General features: G+C 36.8%; 1 protein-coding gene across 1 annotated transcript; it reads right to left on the bottom strand.

Moving 5' to 3' along the window:
* Positions 1 to 1260: 1260 nt before the first annotated feature.
* On the bottom strand, positions 1261 to 13218 carry LOC131928163 (dipeptidyl peptidase 2-like). Its single transcript, XM_059284104.1, has 12 exons — positions 12991 to 13218; positions 6433 to 6572; positions 6150 to 6313; positions 5911 to 6046; positions 5571 to 5658; positions 4668 to 4834; positions 4484 to 4544; positions 3779 to 3894; positions 2799 to 2955; positions 2621 to 2685; positions 2058 to 2128; positions 1261 to 1803 (listed from the first exon to the last, which is right to left on the bottom strand). Exons 1-12 carry the CDS (start codon positions 13172 to 13174, stop codon positions 1716 to 1718), a joined length of 1437 nt encoding a protein of 478 aa, XP_059140087.1. The 5' UTR covers positions 13175 to 13218; the 3' UTR covers positions 1261 to 1715.
* Positions 13219 to 14332: the final 1114 nt, after the last annotated feature.

Raw genomic sequence — 14332 nt, 5'->3', positions numbered from 1 at the left:
GAGGGGGTGAGTGGATGTGTGGGTACATGCATGGAATAATGAAAGGGCGTACCGGTGAAGTGGGCGCGTTAGTCGATGGTACGTGCGTGGAGGGGGGGGGGGTGGTGGTGAGTTGGAGGGTGTGTGGGAGGTTGCGTGGAGAGAAGGTGGCAAAAAAATTGAAAACAAAAAATCGGTACGCCCTACTGTTTTTGTTGAGCGATATGTAACAATCTGGTCAGAGTTAACAGAAGAGGCGAGAAAAAAAAATTTCACACGACACAAAATCTATACATGGAAGAAACGGATTTTTTTTAACAACTTGACAGTTGGGCAAAAAGTAATCAATAACAGGGAACTGTAGATTTTTTATAGGACCGTCTGGTCAAAGGTCATCTTCTTGGAGGAGTTCTGAGGTTTGGATTGTAACGGACACCAATCTATCAGCCAGATAGATGGCGAACGCTCCCGGATTCGTTTAACTGATTATACACAGATGGCGACAAGCCTAAATAAAAGAAAATTGACTCACTAGTTCGCTAGGACTCGTAATTAATGTCTAGGGGAAACACTAGAGAAACTAATGATGCCAACAAAACCTTTAATCTGCATATAACTTGTAATGAGTGTACAAAGTCGTGGCAGAACACTAGATTTATACAAGAATAAAATGGATATACAGAATGATCAAAACCCAACTTACAATTCGTGGAAATAAATAGTATGATACACTATCACAGCTTTAACACTTCAGAAAAATCACCACTGTATACATAACACTGCTATAAGCATAAAGAATTACTTATTCACAAGTAATATAACAACTTAATACTGCACGGCAACACACAGGGCTTATCTCTCTTCAACGACGTCTGACCAAAGACTGCCGCGAGACACCTGTGGGCGATCTATTTATAGACTTAGGTAACATGGAAGGTCACCTTCAAATCATAAGACCATTGGTTGGGGTGGTCATCTGGTCTGAAACAATCAATCATTTCTCGATGGAAAATTTCTGAGTCTAAGACTCTCTTAGTAAGACAGCGGAAAAAAACTGGTTATTGCACCACAGACCATATATGGTATTATAACAAATGTCAAACTAAAAATAAAACATTACTAGACCTAAGTAGGTCACAGGATTGAGTGGAATTGTAATTAGGTTATGGTGTGGCTTCAGTGGCGATTATTGAAGCCATATTTTTCTTTATAATTGTGTATGTGCATAAACAGCACTAAGCATAAGACATTATTACAAAACAAGACAGAACAAAATAGCTTTAATACCAGCAGTTTTCTTCATTAAAACAGCAAAATATTTGCAGTTGTATTTAGCAAGTCAACAAGAGTTTGTGTAAAACCGAGGATTTAATCAAAATAAGATTTACAACTTGGACACTCACCATGAACTAGCACACGAGTTTAAAAAACATTTTGACAGTTTTAAGGATTCTGTTATAAAATAAATATTTTGGCAAATTGTGACATTCGTTGAGAAGTAATAAAAATTGTCTGTTGTCAAATAATGCTTTGCGTAATGAATAACTGAATGAAAGAATAAAATATCAGTGTTGTAGCTAAGACAAATGAGATCAAGTTATAAAGGCAGCTTAGACTTAGTGTGACTGGGTTTGTTTGAATAAAGACTTTGTTCATCCTGGAATCCTTGCCTTAAGTTTTTGTGCTAACCAATCTTTGACTTTCCTGAGAGAAAAAAAATGGTCAGCTAGGTTGAATTAAGGACTGCTGAGCCAAGCTCGGATGATTCCCTTTTCTCTCTCTCTAGCCACAATCACACCTATAGGGTCCAGCTGGTTGGATGCCCTGTAGAGTAGAGGCAACATTAGTGGACTGTCAAGTCAGCTAGTTTAAAGGTGATGACAGCCATAACCTTGGCAACGACATGAAATTTTCAGCCATTTTTTATTTTAGATTTAACTCATTGAGTCATAACTATATGCTAAATATTACAACATTAGGTTGAGAAATAAGCATTTTGATTATTTTGGTTTTCATACCCGCCCATGCCCTTAAGGTGAGAGGTGTGGTACAGGTGAGAGATGTGATTTGGGCCGTACCTTAAGTCTAGATGATGAGCACCACCTGATACAGGGATGGCAATCAGTGATGGTGAAAGGTTTTCGTTGATCTGAGAAAGATTTTTTTTAACACAAGACAGAAGTTACATGATAGGGATAACTTCACAAACACATGAAAGCAAAGTGGTGTGGTGAGACATCTGAAGCAAGAACAATATAAATTCTTTTTTAAAGATTTCAACACTTGCTTTGAAGGGGCTTTGTTTAATCACATATGTAGAACTACAAGCAATAACAGAACTACAATTCAAACATCAGTACAAAAACAGCTGATACACTGTAATTGATGTAATACTTATATATGAAATTTCATCAACCTAGCTACAACGGTACTCAAGTTATCATGTTCACAGACAGGCACACACATACATACACACACATAGACATACAGATAAAATTGTAAAACTTAGTGTTTCCAACTCAGATAGGTATGAAACTGCCTGCGAGATTTGTGAAAATATCAATTTAGATTTTTTTTACATGATTACTATACTTCCTTTACACTCGTATACGAGAAAGTAAAAATGGTGAGCTTGACTTACCCCGCCTCCCATCCATGGGTCAAGGTTGCCATTAGAAAAGATAATATTGCTGGCACTTTTTATTTCTGGAGATATTAAAAAAATACTTGAGTTAAAAAAACAAAAATTTCATAGGAAACAAGAAGGATAACTAAAAAAATTTAACAGAAATTAGGACTAAATTGATTATGTCCCTTACTTAAGCCTAGGAACTGTATTGAAGCCCAACTTTCTCTGGGAGTTATGCCATACGTCTTCTGGCAGTAGGTAGCTCTAAGCTCTGGTGTCCATGGTAGCACAGGAAACATATCTGTAACATTGTTACTTCCCCTTGGTAAAGATAACTCGGTACAAGCCTAGGAAAAGAGAATCAGAAAAAAAAACAATTATTGAAAATTACACACAACTATTTAGAACAACATTCTTATATATTGGTTGAGATTAAAGGCTAGATTTTCAACAGTTTAATTATCAAATCTTCTGATACCTGGTGGTGATACAAAAAGAACCTGGTGGTGACACAAACAACACCTCACCCAGTGGTGATACAAACAACACCTCACCCAGTGGTGATACAAACAACACCTCACCTGGTGGTGACATTAACAACACCTCACCTGGTGGTGATACAAACAACACCTCACCTGGTGGTGACATTAACAACACCTCACCTGGTGGTGATACAAACAACACCTCACCTGGTGGTGACATTAACAACACCTCACCTGGTGGTGACATTAACAACACCTCACCTGGTGGTGATACAAACAACACCTCACCTGGTGGTGACATTAACAACACCTCACCTGGTGGTGACATTAACAACACCTCACCTGGTGGTGATACAAACAACACCTCACCTGGTGGTGACATTAACAACACCTCACCTGGTGGTGACATTAACAACACCTCACCTGGTGGTGACATTAACAACACCTCACCTGGTGGTGACATTAACAACACCTCACCTGGTGGTGATACAAACAACACCTCACCTGGTGGTGACATTAACAACACCTCACCTAGTGGTGACACAAACAACACATCACCTGGTGGTGATACAAACAACACCTGGTGGTGACATTAACAACACCTCACCTGGTTGTGACATTAACAACACCTCACCTGGTGGTGACACAAACAACACCTCACCTGGTGGCGACATTAACAATACCTCACCTGATAGTCCCAAGCTATAGCAGCAGGCCCAGTACCACAGCCTGTCGGATCAGCACACTCAATAAACTCCTCAAAAATATCATAGCAAGGGATGCTTGAGCTGTTATAAAATACACCTGTAAACAAAATGCTTGGATTTATCATAGCAAGGGATGCTTGAGCTGTTATAAAATACACCTGTAAACAAAATGTTTGGATTTATCATAGCAAGGGATGCTTGAACTGTTATAAAAGACACCTGTAAACAATATGCTTGGATTTATCACAACACTATATTGAACTGTTATAAAATACGCCTGTAAACAAAATGCTTGGATTAATCACAACACTATATTGAACTGTTATAAAATATGCCTGTAAACAAAATGCTTGGATTAATCACAACACTATATTGAACTGTTATAAAAGACACCTGTAAACAAAATGCTTGGATTAATCACAACACTATATTGAACTGTTATAAAAGACACCTGTAAACAAAATGCTTGGATTAATCACAACACTATATTGAACTGTTATAAAAGACACCTGTAAACAAAATGCTTGGATTTATCACAACACTATATTGAACTGTTATAAAATACACCTGTAAACAAAATGCTTGGATTAATCACAACACTTTAAAGTTTGGACCAACAAGAAAAACAAATAAATCAAACAGTGAAAAACAAAAAAAAATTTATTGAGGCAATAAGAGTGTGTTACCTGCAGCTTTAGCTAATCCAACTATTGGATTAGATTCATTCATAATGGCTCCACAACCCACCTGACAAAAAATATAAACAAGGTAAATGTATCTTTAATTGAAATTTAATGTGTCTTATGAACAAAAGCATTGTAAGAATCAAATTTTATATAACAGAAATAGCCAGTAATAAAACCAACACACCTTGACAGGAAAGCCAGGTAGGTTACCCATAAAGCCAGTGGGATAAGGATAATCCAGCATGGCCATCATGGTAAAAGCATTCCTGACCCAGCCTTGTAAATGGCGGTAAGAATCTTGATCGGTCAGTTTCTTGCACAGACCAAACTGGGTGCTGATCTGATCTAGACCTGGAACATTACAAAAAACTTAATGACAAAATCCATCAAATTATTGCAATATTTACAATTACATTTTTTATTTTCATCCCTTATAGCGTTTTATTAAATCATGAAAAATTAACAAAATCATTTAACTACTTGAAAACATAGGCAATAACTTATGACTTTAGCAACAATATCAGATAGTAACTAATGACCTTAGCAACAATATCAGATAGTAACTAATGACCTTAGCAACAATATCAGATAGTAACTAATGACCTTAGCAACAATATCAGATAGTAACTAATGACCTTAGCAACAATATCAGAAAGTAACTAATGACCTTAGCAACAATATCAGATAGTAACTAATAACCTTAGCAACAATATCAGAGAGTAGCTAATGACCTTAGCAACAATATCAGAGAGTAGCTAATGACCTTAGCAACAATATCAGAGAGTAGCTAATGACCTTAGCAACAATATCAGAAAGTAACTAATGACCTTAGCAACAATATCAGAGAGTAGCTAATGACCTTAGCAACAATATCAGAGAGTAGCTAATGACCTTAGCAACAATATCAGAAAGTAACTAATGACCTTAGCAACAATATCAGAGAGTAGCTAATGACCTTAGCAACAATATCAGAGAGTAGCTAATGACCTTAGCAACAATATCAGAGAGTAGCTAATGACCTTAGCAACAATATCAGAAAGTAACTAATGACCTTAGCAACAATATCAGAGAGTAACTTATGACAGACCTGGCTGTCCTTGAGCGGCTAAAATGTCCATTTGCTGGAAGGCAATTTTCACTAAATCATAGCATTTCTGGTCTATATCTCTAAAATCCTGTGGAAATAATAACTTTTTGGTTTTAAAATATATATAGGTCTATATCATGAAAGCATGTGTTTATATTTTCAAACACTTGAGTATTTATAATAGATGTATATTTTTTTTAAAGTTTACTGACAAATTTCTCCATTTTATACAAAATTATTTCTAGTAAATGTGAGGCAAGAAAACCATATTTTGTGCTTATAATTTAAAATGAAAGGTGATCTCCCTTGTGGCTCAGCATGCTTATCTCCGCTAACTTACCTGAGTGACATGTTGGAAAAAGAAATCGTGAGGCCCAGCTGGGTCTTGCATGAACAAAGGAGCACTAGCTGCCAAGCTGCCATCAACAATGTTAGGGTACTTGAACCTCATGTAAGCAGCCAGCATGCCCCCATAACTGCAACAAACGTTACTTGTGAGCTCTTGTTTAAAATACATGATTTTATTGAAATATAAAAACAAACCGTGCTTTTTTAGTCTACTCAACATAAAATGGGTACCTTCCTCCAAAGGCTATAATTTTACTGTTTGTAGCATTCAACTTCTGCTTTAGATCAGTCAAGAAGACAGCATAATCTGCCATAGCCTGCTCCACAGTAAGAAGCCCAAGTAGCCCTGCTTTAAAGCTGTCATTACCAAATGGTAGAGATTTCCCATAATATCTCTGGTGATGAGCAAAGCACAGCATCATAAAATTAAAGCAGCAAGTACAAGTCACACTTTACAAGAATAACATACTCCCACTGATAAAATCATTTGAATGTCATTAACTTGAGTACTAACATGTTCAGGAAAGACAACATATGCCCCAAACTCTGGTGCAATTTCATGAATGAAGCCACTTGCATCCCAAAATCCTTCTATGTCACCTTCGTTACCAGCATAAAAGAAAATTGGCCCACCTTTTGGATCCCAGTATTTGTCTGCAAAAATATTTTTAATATATCAACATGATGATGTATGATTTGTGTATATTTTGTTAACACCTTTATTTTGTGGTTAAATTAAAATTCTAGTTTAGGGTCATCAATTTTTTAAGTTCAACAGTGTATAATATTTTACCCCACTCCTTCCCTTGATGTCAATATCCACACCAAAAATATTAGCTCTCACAAAAAATATACTACTATACTAATACAGTAACATGTACTTTAAGTAAGCACTTTATAAGAGAGTGCTTTGTAAGTGAGTACTTTGTAAGAAAATACTTTGTGTTGGCACTTTGTAAGTAAATTGCTTGTGTTCGCACGTTGTATGTGAGTACTGAGTTCTTTGAGTGGGAGCATTTTGTAAGTGAGTACTTTGTGTATGAGTACTTTGTGTGCATTTTGTAAGTGAGTACATTGTAAGTACTGTGTGAGTAGTTTGTATGGGAGTACTAACTTTATAATATACATAGGCCTGCAGAACAATAATCTGTGTTGAGCTGTGTTTTTTTTAAACACAAGTTAAAATGTTTTATGTTTGAGTATACATTTAGAGATGTCCCTAGTGTGTTTCAAAGCATTAGGCACTAACCAACAATCACACTCACTTTCTTTGCTATGGGGATATTGACAATTTTTAAGAATATTATATTATTTTGTCATTATTGAACACTGGGATAGGGAAAACCCTTGCTAGAGGTTTGCTACTAACTATGTTAACTAAAATAAGTTAAATAAAATCACAGTTAACTAACACAACTAACAGTACAGTAACACATTGTGACAACTAAGACTAACTAAGTGCACACTAACACAACATAAATCATAATTAATAAATTATTATAGCCTAGCCCAGGGGTCGGCAACCTGCGGCTCGTGAGCCGCATGCGGCTCTTTTGATCTCAAGGTGCGGCTCTTCAGCTCCATGCACAAATATTAATACATATTTTAATTTATTCTTGAAACTCATTAAATGTTTAGACTGCAACACTCGGTAATGAACGATATAATAAATAAATATAAACAATAAACACTCGCTGTTCTATTATAATATTTTTTAGTTACACCCAATTTCGATGTACTTCCTTGTTTTCTAAAACTGAGTTATTTTAAATGTAAACAATGCCTGTGCTTGTATAATATTTATCGGGGCACTGGTTTACCTACACTACCGCCCTGGAGCGCGCTGTATGAAAGCCTTGAGTTTAAGTTTATCACTCAATTTAATATCATCGTTAATCACTCGCCTTTGTGTCGGGGACGGAAAGTGACGCTCTTTTGAAACCGATTACACTATCATAGGGGCGTCACGTACAGCCCCTAGCTCGGTTTAATCATCGAACGTCGTGTGCCGCATTATCAATATTGAAGGGCGCTCTTTAGAACTAACGTAGGCGCGTAGTGCTCGCGGGAACACACTGGGCGCCAAATCGTACCCTGCAGAGACGCCGAAGGACACGCCTGCTTCGATTTAGTGAGCGACTATAGCAACCCATTGTATCGAAAGAATATCGCGGATGCCAAGTGCTAACATAGCCGCTCTGGAACTCTGAGCGCCAAACCGTGTATTGACGAAAATCGAACCCTCCTGGGCGCTGCCCATAAGACATTTTTTTCGCAGAAATATTCTCGGGAGTATTCTCATAAACTCTCCAAAGTGTCATGGCACTCGGATTAACGGTGTTAAACCTCATCCGACTTTTTTTTTTTACATACCACACCCTCCCGGGATGCCGCCCTTGCGAAATAAAAAAAACGATATTTTTGCAGAAACATCCCCTGGAGTGTTCTAATCAACTCACCCAAAGTTTCATGGAGATTGGTTGATCGGTGTCAATTCGCAATCAACTTTTATTTTTATAAATCGAATCGATTCCTGCCGGCGCGCCAACCTGCAAAATTGACATTTTATTTTCGCAGATACATCCCCAGGATTATTCTCAACAAATTCCTAAGTATCATGGCGATCGGATGAAAGGTGTATTAATAAATAAAATACTGACACACACACATACATACATTGCTTTATATATATTTTTATTTATTAATACACTTTCATCTGAAATATAATTATATTATATATATTGAATCCTAATCAAAGATCATAATGTTGAAATAAATCTGTTAGCGGCTCTTTGAATGCTGGGAAATTTTGTAAATGGTAACTTTTGGCTCTTCCATCTCAAAAGGTTGCCGACCCCTGGCCTAGCCTAATAGAGATCCCCTACTCCCATCTAAACTCCTGTATCCACACATAATCCAGTCTCACTCATTTTTGAGACTCAAACTCAACTCACTCATAATAAATAATCTCTTCTTACACTAACTAAACTTAACTACTACTAACTAGTAACTACTATAAGTCACTAGTACTAGATTTCTAGATCTAGTATTAGGCTTGTCGGTATCGGCCGAGATCGCGGTAAAAACATGACCCGAAATCTCCCATTACTTTCTGATACCGGGCGCACGAGATTTAGTTTTGCATACTAATAAGTTTTTAATTTATGGTAATTAATTAAGTTTAAAAGGTCATTTCCTAATGTTAAATGAAAAGTAGAATGGTTTTCCAGTTGTTTTGATGGCTTAGCGATCTGATTGCATGCTGTCTCTGCTTTGGTCTTACCGCGGTATAAAGGTTAACTTCAAATGCTTTAAAAACGCGATTTTTGAAAAGTTTCCATTTAGATAATGAAAGTTTCCAAAGCAGATACATCCCATTTTTATAGAAATGATATTTATTTTTGGATATTTTGACTTTGACATTAGTAAATACTCATTTGAAAGTAGTCACCGTAAGTAGGTCACGTTGCCCCCATTGACTCCAATGTTATATTTCTTCATCCCGATCTGCCGGCTTTTAGTTTTGATACACTAACAACAGTATTCTTATGTAATGTACAAACAAATCTCCTACTTGTTGTTTTAAACATATTTTAATATAGATCTACCTGTCTTTCATTTTTTCAACTCTGGTTCTAGTTTTGCTTGAAGTAAAATTTTGCTGAGTCAGACATAGGTTACCTGTCTGTTGCTAGAATACACTACACTAGCTATGTGCTAACTGTAATTTTAAGTATTCAAGTTCTACTTACCCTTACTTAGTTATATTTATATGCTGAAAATCAGAATTCATACAAAATACACACATAAAAACATTGATCAGATAACTTCAGTTCACTTTTAACAAAATGGCTTAAAGATAGACTCTACTTCACCTGCCCAAAATAATAAGGCAATTATATGCACATTACAGTGTTCAAGTCATTTACTTTAGATTGCTAACTATGTAGTTCTTTCATTCACTGTATTTATATAAAGCATTGCTTTAGAAACTTTTTCATATTTGCGCAGCACAGTTTTATAACAAAATGTCTTAAAGATGGACTCTACTTCACCTGCCCAAAATAATGGGGCAGTTATATGCAGTTATATGCACATTTCAGTGTTCAAGTCATTTACTTTAGATTGCTAACTTTGTAGTTCTTTCATTCACTGTAAAACATTGCTTTAGAAACATTTTCATATTTGCGCAGCACAGTTTTTTTGGGGTTATGGAAGGAAGCCAACACAAAAATATACTTCTGTATTATTTTTATTTATTTCAACAGCATATACAAGTTCTATATATCATTCTAGCTCAACTCTGCAAATATGAACAAAATACAACTGCAAGTAAAATAACTATGCTCAATTTATTCAGGTATACCATGACTTGTCACAATTGGCCAATGCAAAAGCAAGGGCATTCCACCCCTCACAAAAAAATTCGCTAAAAAAAACTATTTGAGCTAGACAGAAAATCTGGTAAAAATTTAGAGAAAACCCTTGATATTTCATAGTATCCGCCGCCAACCAATCAAACGCGCGCTTTCAACGCGTTTTGGTTGGCGGCTGACGTCACGATGACGTCACGCGACCCGTAAACACGGCGTTTTTGGAGCTAAAAAGGGCCGAAAAAGCCATTTTTTCTACGTGTAGTTCGGATTTTTTTACGTTTTTTAAAATGGGCCCGAAAATGACCCTTTTTAGAAATGGACATAGCCATTTTTTCGAAGAATTAATTTAAAAAAGGGCCGTTTTGAGCTATGTTTCGATGTAAACAAAGGCCCATGTCAACACGTGTCAAACCACGTGAAGGCACCCGATCGACGATTTCGGTCACGCATGAGTGGTTTTCGTACGTTCTCGTGAACTAAATACCAGTTTCTTGACAACAAATTGGAAAACGACAATTTCGTGAAAATAACGACCCTAGAGGAATGGCTTTTGAAGATTATTAAATAAAAATCGATGTATTGGCTACATGTGTTGATTCTAAAGTTGTCTATAATTGACTAGTAGGGCATGCTGAAACAACGGCCTTAGGGCGCCGTGTAGTGTGTAGTTTCGCTAAATGTAAATTAATCAGCCCGGCCGCAGATCGACCGCAAACTGTTAAATTGGTTGAATGTGAAAAGCATACTACTTACAAATTACTTTTGAATATTCACATCACACAAAATAATCCCAAAGAAAGCACAAAATAAAATCCGTTAGAAAAGCATCACCAGGAAATTTGAAAACCTCAGTATGTCAACCTTAACCAGCCATCTTTGGCTCGATCTAGAGGTCATTCTTTAGCCTACACGGCCTACACATGTGCCTTGCCAATAAATTTAGTTTCTGATGGTACACGACATTAGATCAATATATTAATTAACAAACTAACTGAATTCCAACATACTATCACTCTAATCCTAAAATGAAACAGAATTTGAAGCACAATGATCAAACGAATAAATCCCACTCTAAGTAAGTGTCGCAGCTTTAATCCTGGATACAACCGTAGTGTGTAGTCGTGTTGTGAGTAAACTTGCACGAGATAAAACACCGACCTAGACCTTCCTGATGTTGTGTATGGCCCCAAAGTGAAATGCTGGGAGTAGGGGAGGGGAATTTAACAGCAGAATATATTTTTTTCAGTAGTTACGTCACCAGTAGTTCACGCATCCTAACGGGGTTGAAAGTGTAACTTTATATTCAACTAGGCAAAAGGTGGAGGGTGGTGTCTTTCTAGTCGAAGAATACGGGGAAGCCGGCATTTGAAGCCGGCATTTCATTATTGTCATTGCTATTGAGTACAACCCTTTATTCTAGTTAAATGCATGACTAGGCTACTCATTACAAAATCTAAAAAAATGTCGTTGTGCTGCCATGCAAAAGTAGCCTAATATTTCTACTGAATGGGGTAGGTATTTGACTTTGTTTATTTAAATGCAGATACCATTAGCCTAATCATATTTGGATGCACATTTCAGTTATATTGTAAGGATTAATTTTATAATACAATGCATATATTCTGACAGTCCTTCAAGTATTAGTAGTTATTGCCTATTGGACTATCCATAACTTGTATTTCAAAGATTTATAATGAGCGGGATGCACTCGATGTTTTAAGTGCTACATTCGGTAGCTGTTACTTTGTGCATGACAGCATCCCAATAGTTCACTGTAAATATAAACTGAGCTTGACGAGACTCCCATCGCCAAGCAATCGTATGATAGACCCAGCAAGCATCACTCGTTAAATTCGACATCATGGCTATACCAGTCCTTGATTTTCATTACTGCCTTGAAACGCCTAGTTCTTGGTTTTGAAAAAAAAAAAAAACGTCTCCCCCCCCACCCCTTTCCGCTTGCGCCGACGTCATCATAGGCCAATATCACGGTGCATTTTTTTTCACCGAGTATAACACACCCCCCTCTCCCCCTCACAGCAAGCGCCAACAACGGTCACCCAAGGCCCAAGGCCAATAACACGCACCACGGTGGATTTTTTTTTTCAATGAGTATATACCCTACCCACCCGCCGCCTTACAGCATACAGCTAGTCTTTACAAACGGGGTTAAAAGTTTAACTTTGAGTTCAATAAGGGGAGAGGATGGTATTGAAACAACGATGTTCTTTAATATGTTTAATAGTACAAATACATAGTAAAAAAATATACTTACCTACTTCTATAGCATCATACATAATTTTATAATTAGAAAATTAATTAATTAATTAATTAAATATATCTAATGATAATGAAGGGAGATAGTTTATATTGGTTAAGGCACGACACACAACACTATGCGTGCGTGGTATGTGGCCTGACCGACCGAAAGGAGATTGTTTATATTATTGTTTTGAGTTTATATTTAACTCAATGCAACGAGCCCGCCGGTTGGTTGAGGCCACGCCGGGGGGACGATCTGTCCGGGATTCAAAGGGTCGATTCTAAATATCATCCGAAAATCTTTTTTGTTTTGTTTTCATATAGTTGAGCTCTACAAGAATATGTAATTTTTATTTTTATATGATGATTAGTGTTTTTTTACCAAAATCCCTACTAGTATTTTGTAGTAGTAACTTAGTGTAACTAGTTCTTACCTTGATATAAAATATGCTGCTTGAAGGTTTTTTCACCAAATGACATCTGATTAAAATGATCGACGTATTGATCGTAATACGCTTCTTTATAAGGAAAATCTTTGAATTTATGGCATGTTGTTAGACTTAGAGTTATAACAACTATCACAAAAAGCAACATACAATTCTTAACGGTGGCTGCCATTTTGGATTCTGCTACGGTGAAGTCACATGATATGGCACATGACAGTCACATTCCCCCACTTATGAACCGGAAACGATTATTTTCTTAGTGGTTAATCAAATCCAACGGCAACCTAACAAATTACTCTCTCCACAATACCTAACACTGTAACACTTCAGCTCTTTTCTTGTCCTTTGGAAACTAGGCCTAGATCTACTATTAGACACTAATAACCCTCCTCGTATTGTGTTTTTTTGTAACAGCAATTCCACTTATTAATTCATTGAACTAACTTCACAGGTTTTGGAATTTGTATATGTACATTATACAATGGTGCGGGGAAGGCCTGCGCGACGTTAAAAATAAACGGCCCCGACAAAAGAACCACGTCTAAAGGGCCAGCGACAAATGGACCCCGTCAAATTCGCTCCCGACAAAGGGCTCGCGTCAATATAAAGGCTCCAGACAAATAGGCTCCCGTCGTTTAGACTCGACAAAACGGCTTCCGTCATTACGACACCCGAAAATTAGCTCCCGTCTTTTAGCTACCCAGTGATTCTTCCAGCGGACTCAAAGAGATGCCTGGACACTGGAAGAAACTCTGTAGCTACCGTGTAGGTCTACACAGTACATTTATTATGATTTATCTGCAGTATGCTTGTAGGTTATCAAAACAAAATGTCGTTTATCCTGTAAACACCAAGTGTCTTTTTAAAGCAACAAATCTTCAAGAGGGGTTAATAAGACATTTCATTGACAAAAAAATTAATGAATTGCACTTTTCTCACAAGATTTTTTAATAAACTACTATTGGTTCATGAAAACGTTTTTCATTCAGTTTGTGGACGTATAGGAAATGCATGCGGTTAGTGGGTTGTACAAAACGACTAGGAGCATTGCAAAAGTGATCATACAATTTATTTGTCTGGAGCCAATATGAATGGATCGTTTTGTCGGGGCCGTTTTTAAAGTGTACCAGAAAAGGCGGGTGCGAAAAAAATCCTATATAGTAGTTAAAAAAAACGGAGCTTTGTGCATTTGGATTAGGAGCTAGATCTAGATAAATTAAGATAATTGTGTGTGCTCTAACCGCATGCAGCTGCTATATATTTAATTACATTATTTTCTATTATTATTTGTACTCTGACTACTGTTAGTGTTACCATAATTTTAGCCTTG

The sequence above is a fragment of the Physella acuta genome, unplaced genomic scaffold (genome assembly GCF_028476545.2).
Source record: "Physella acuta isolate Inbredline_101_S28 unplaced genomic scaffold, ASM2847654v3 ptg001467l, whole genome shotgun sequence".
Taxonomy (NCBI): Eukaryota; Metazoa; Mollusca; class Gastropoda; family Physidae; genus Physella; species Physella acuta.
This window is presented reverse-complemented; position numbering and strand designations above follow the sequence as displayed.

Bases quoted from the DNA above. Each gene is read 5' to 3' on its own strand.
- LOC131928163 (XM_059284104.1), bottom strand. From the start codon at position 13,174: ATGGCAGCCACCGTTAAGAATTGTATGTTGCTTTTTGTGATAGTTGTT. The intron at 4,835-5,570 runs GTCTGTCATAAG...GTAATGTTCCAG, and splicing joins AGCCGCTCAAGGACAGCCAG to GTCTAGATCAGATCAGCACC. The intron at 2,956-3,778 runs GTGAGGTATTGT...CTCTTTTCCTAG, and splicing joins CTATAGCTTGGGACTATCAG to GCTTGTACCGAGTTATCTTT.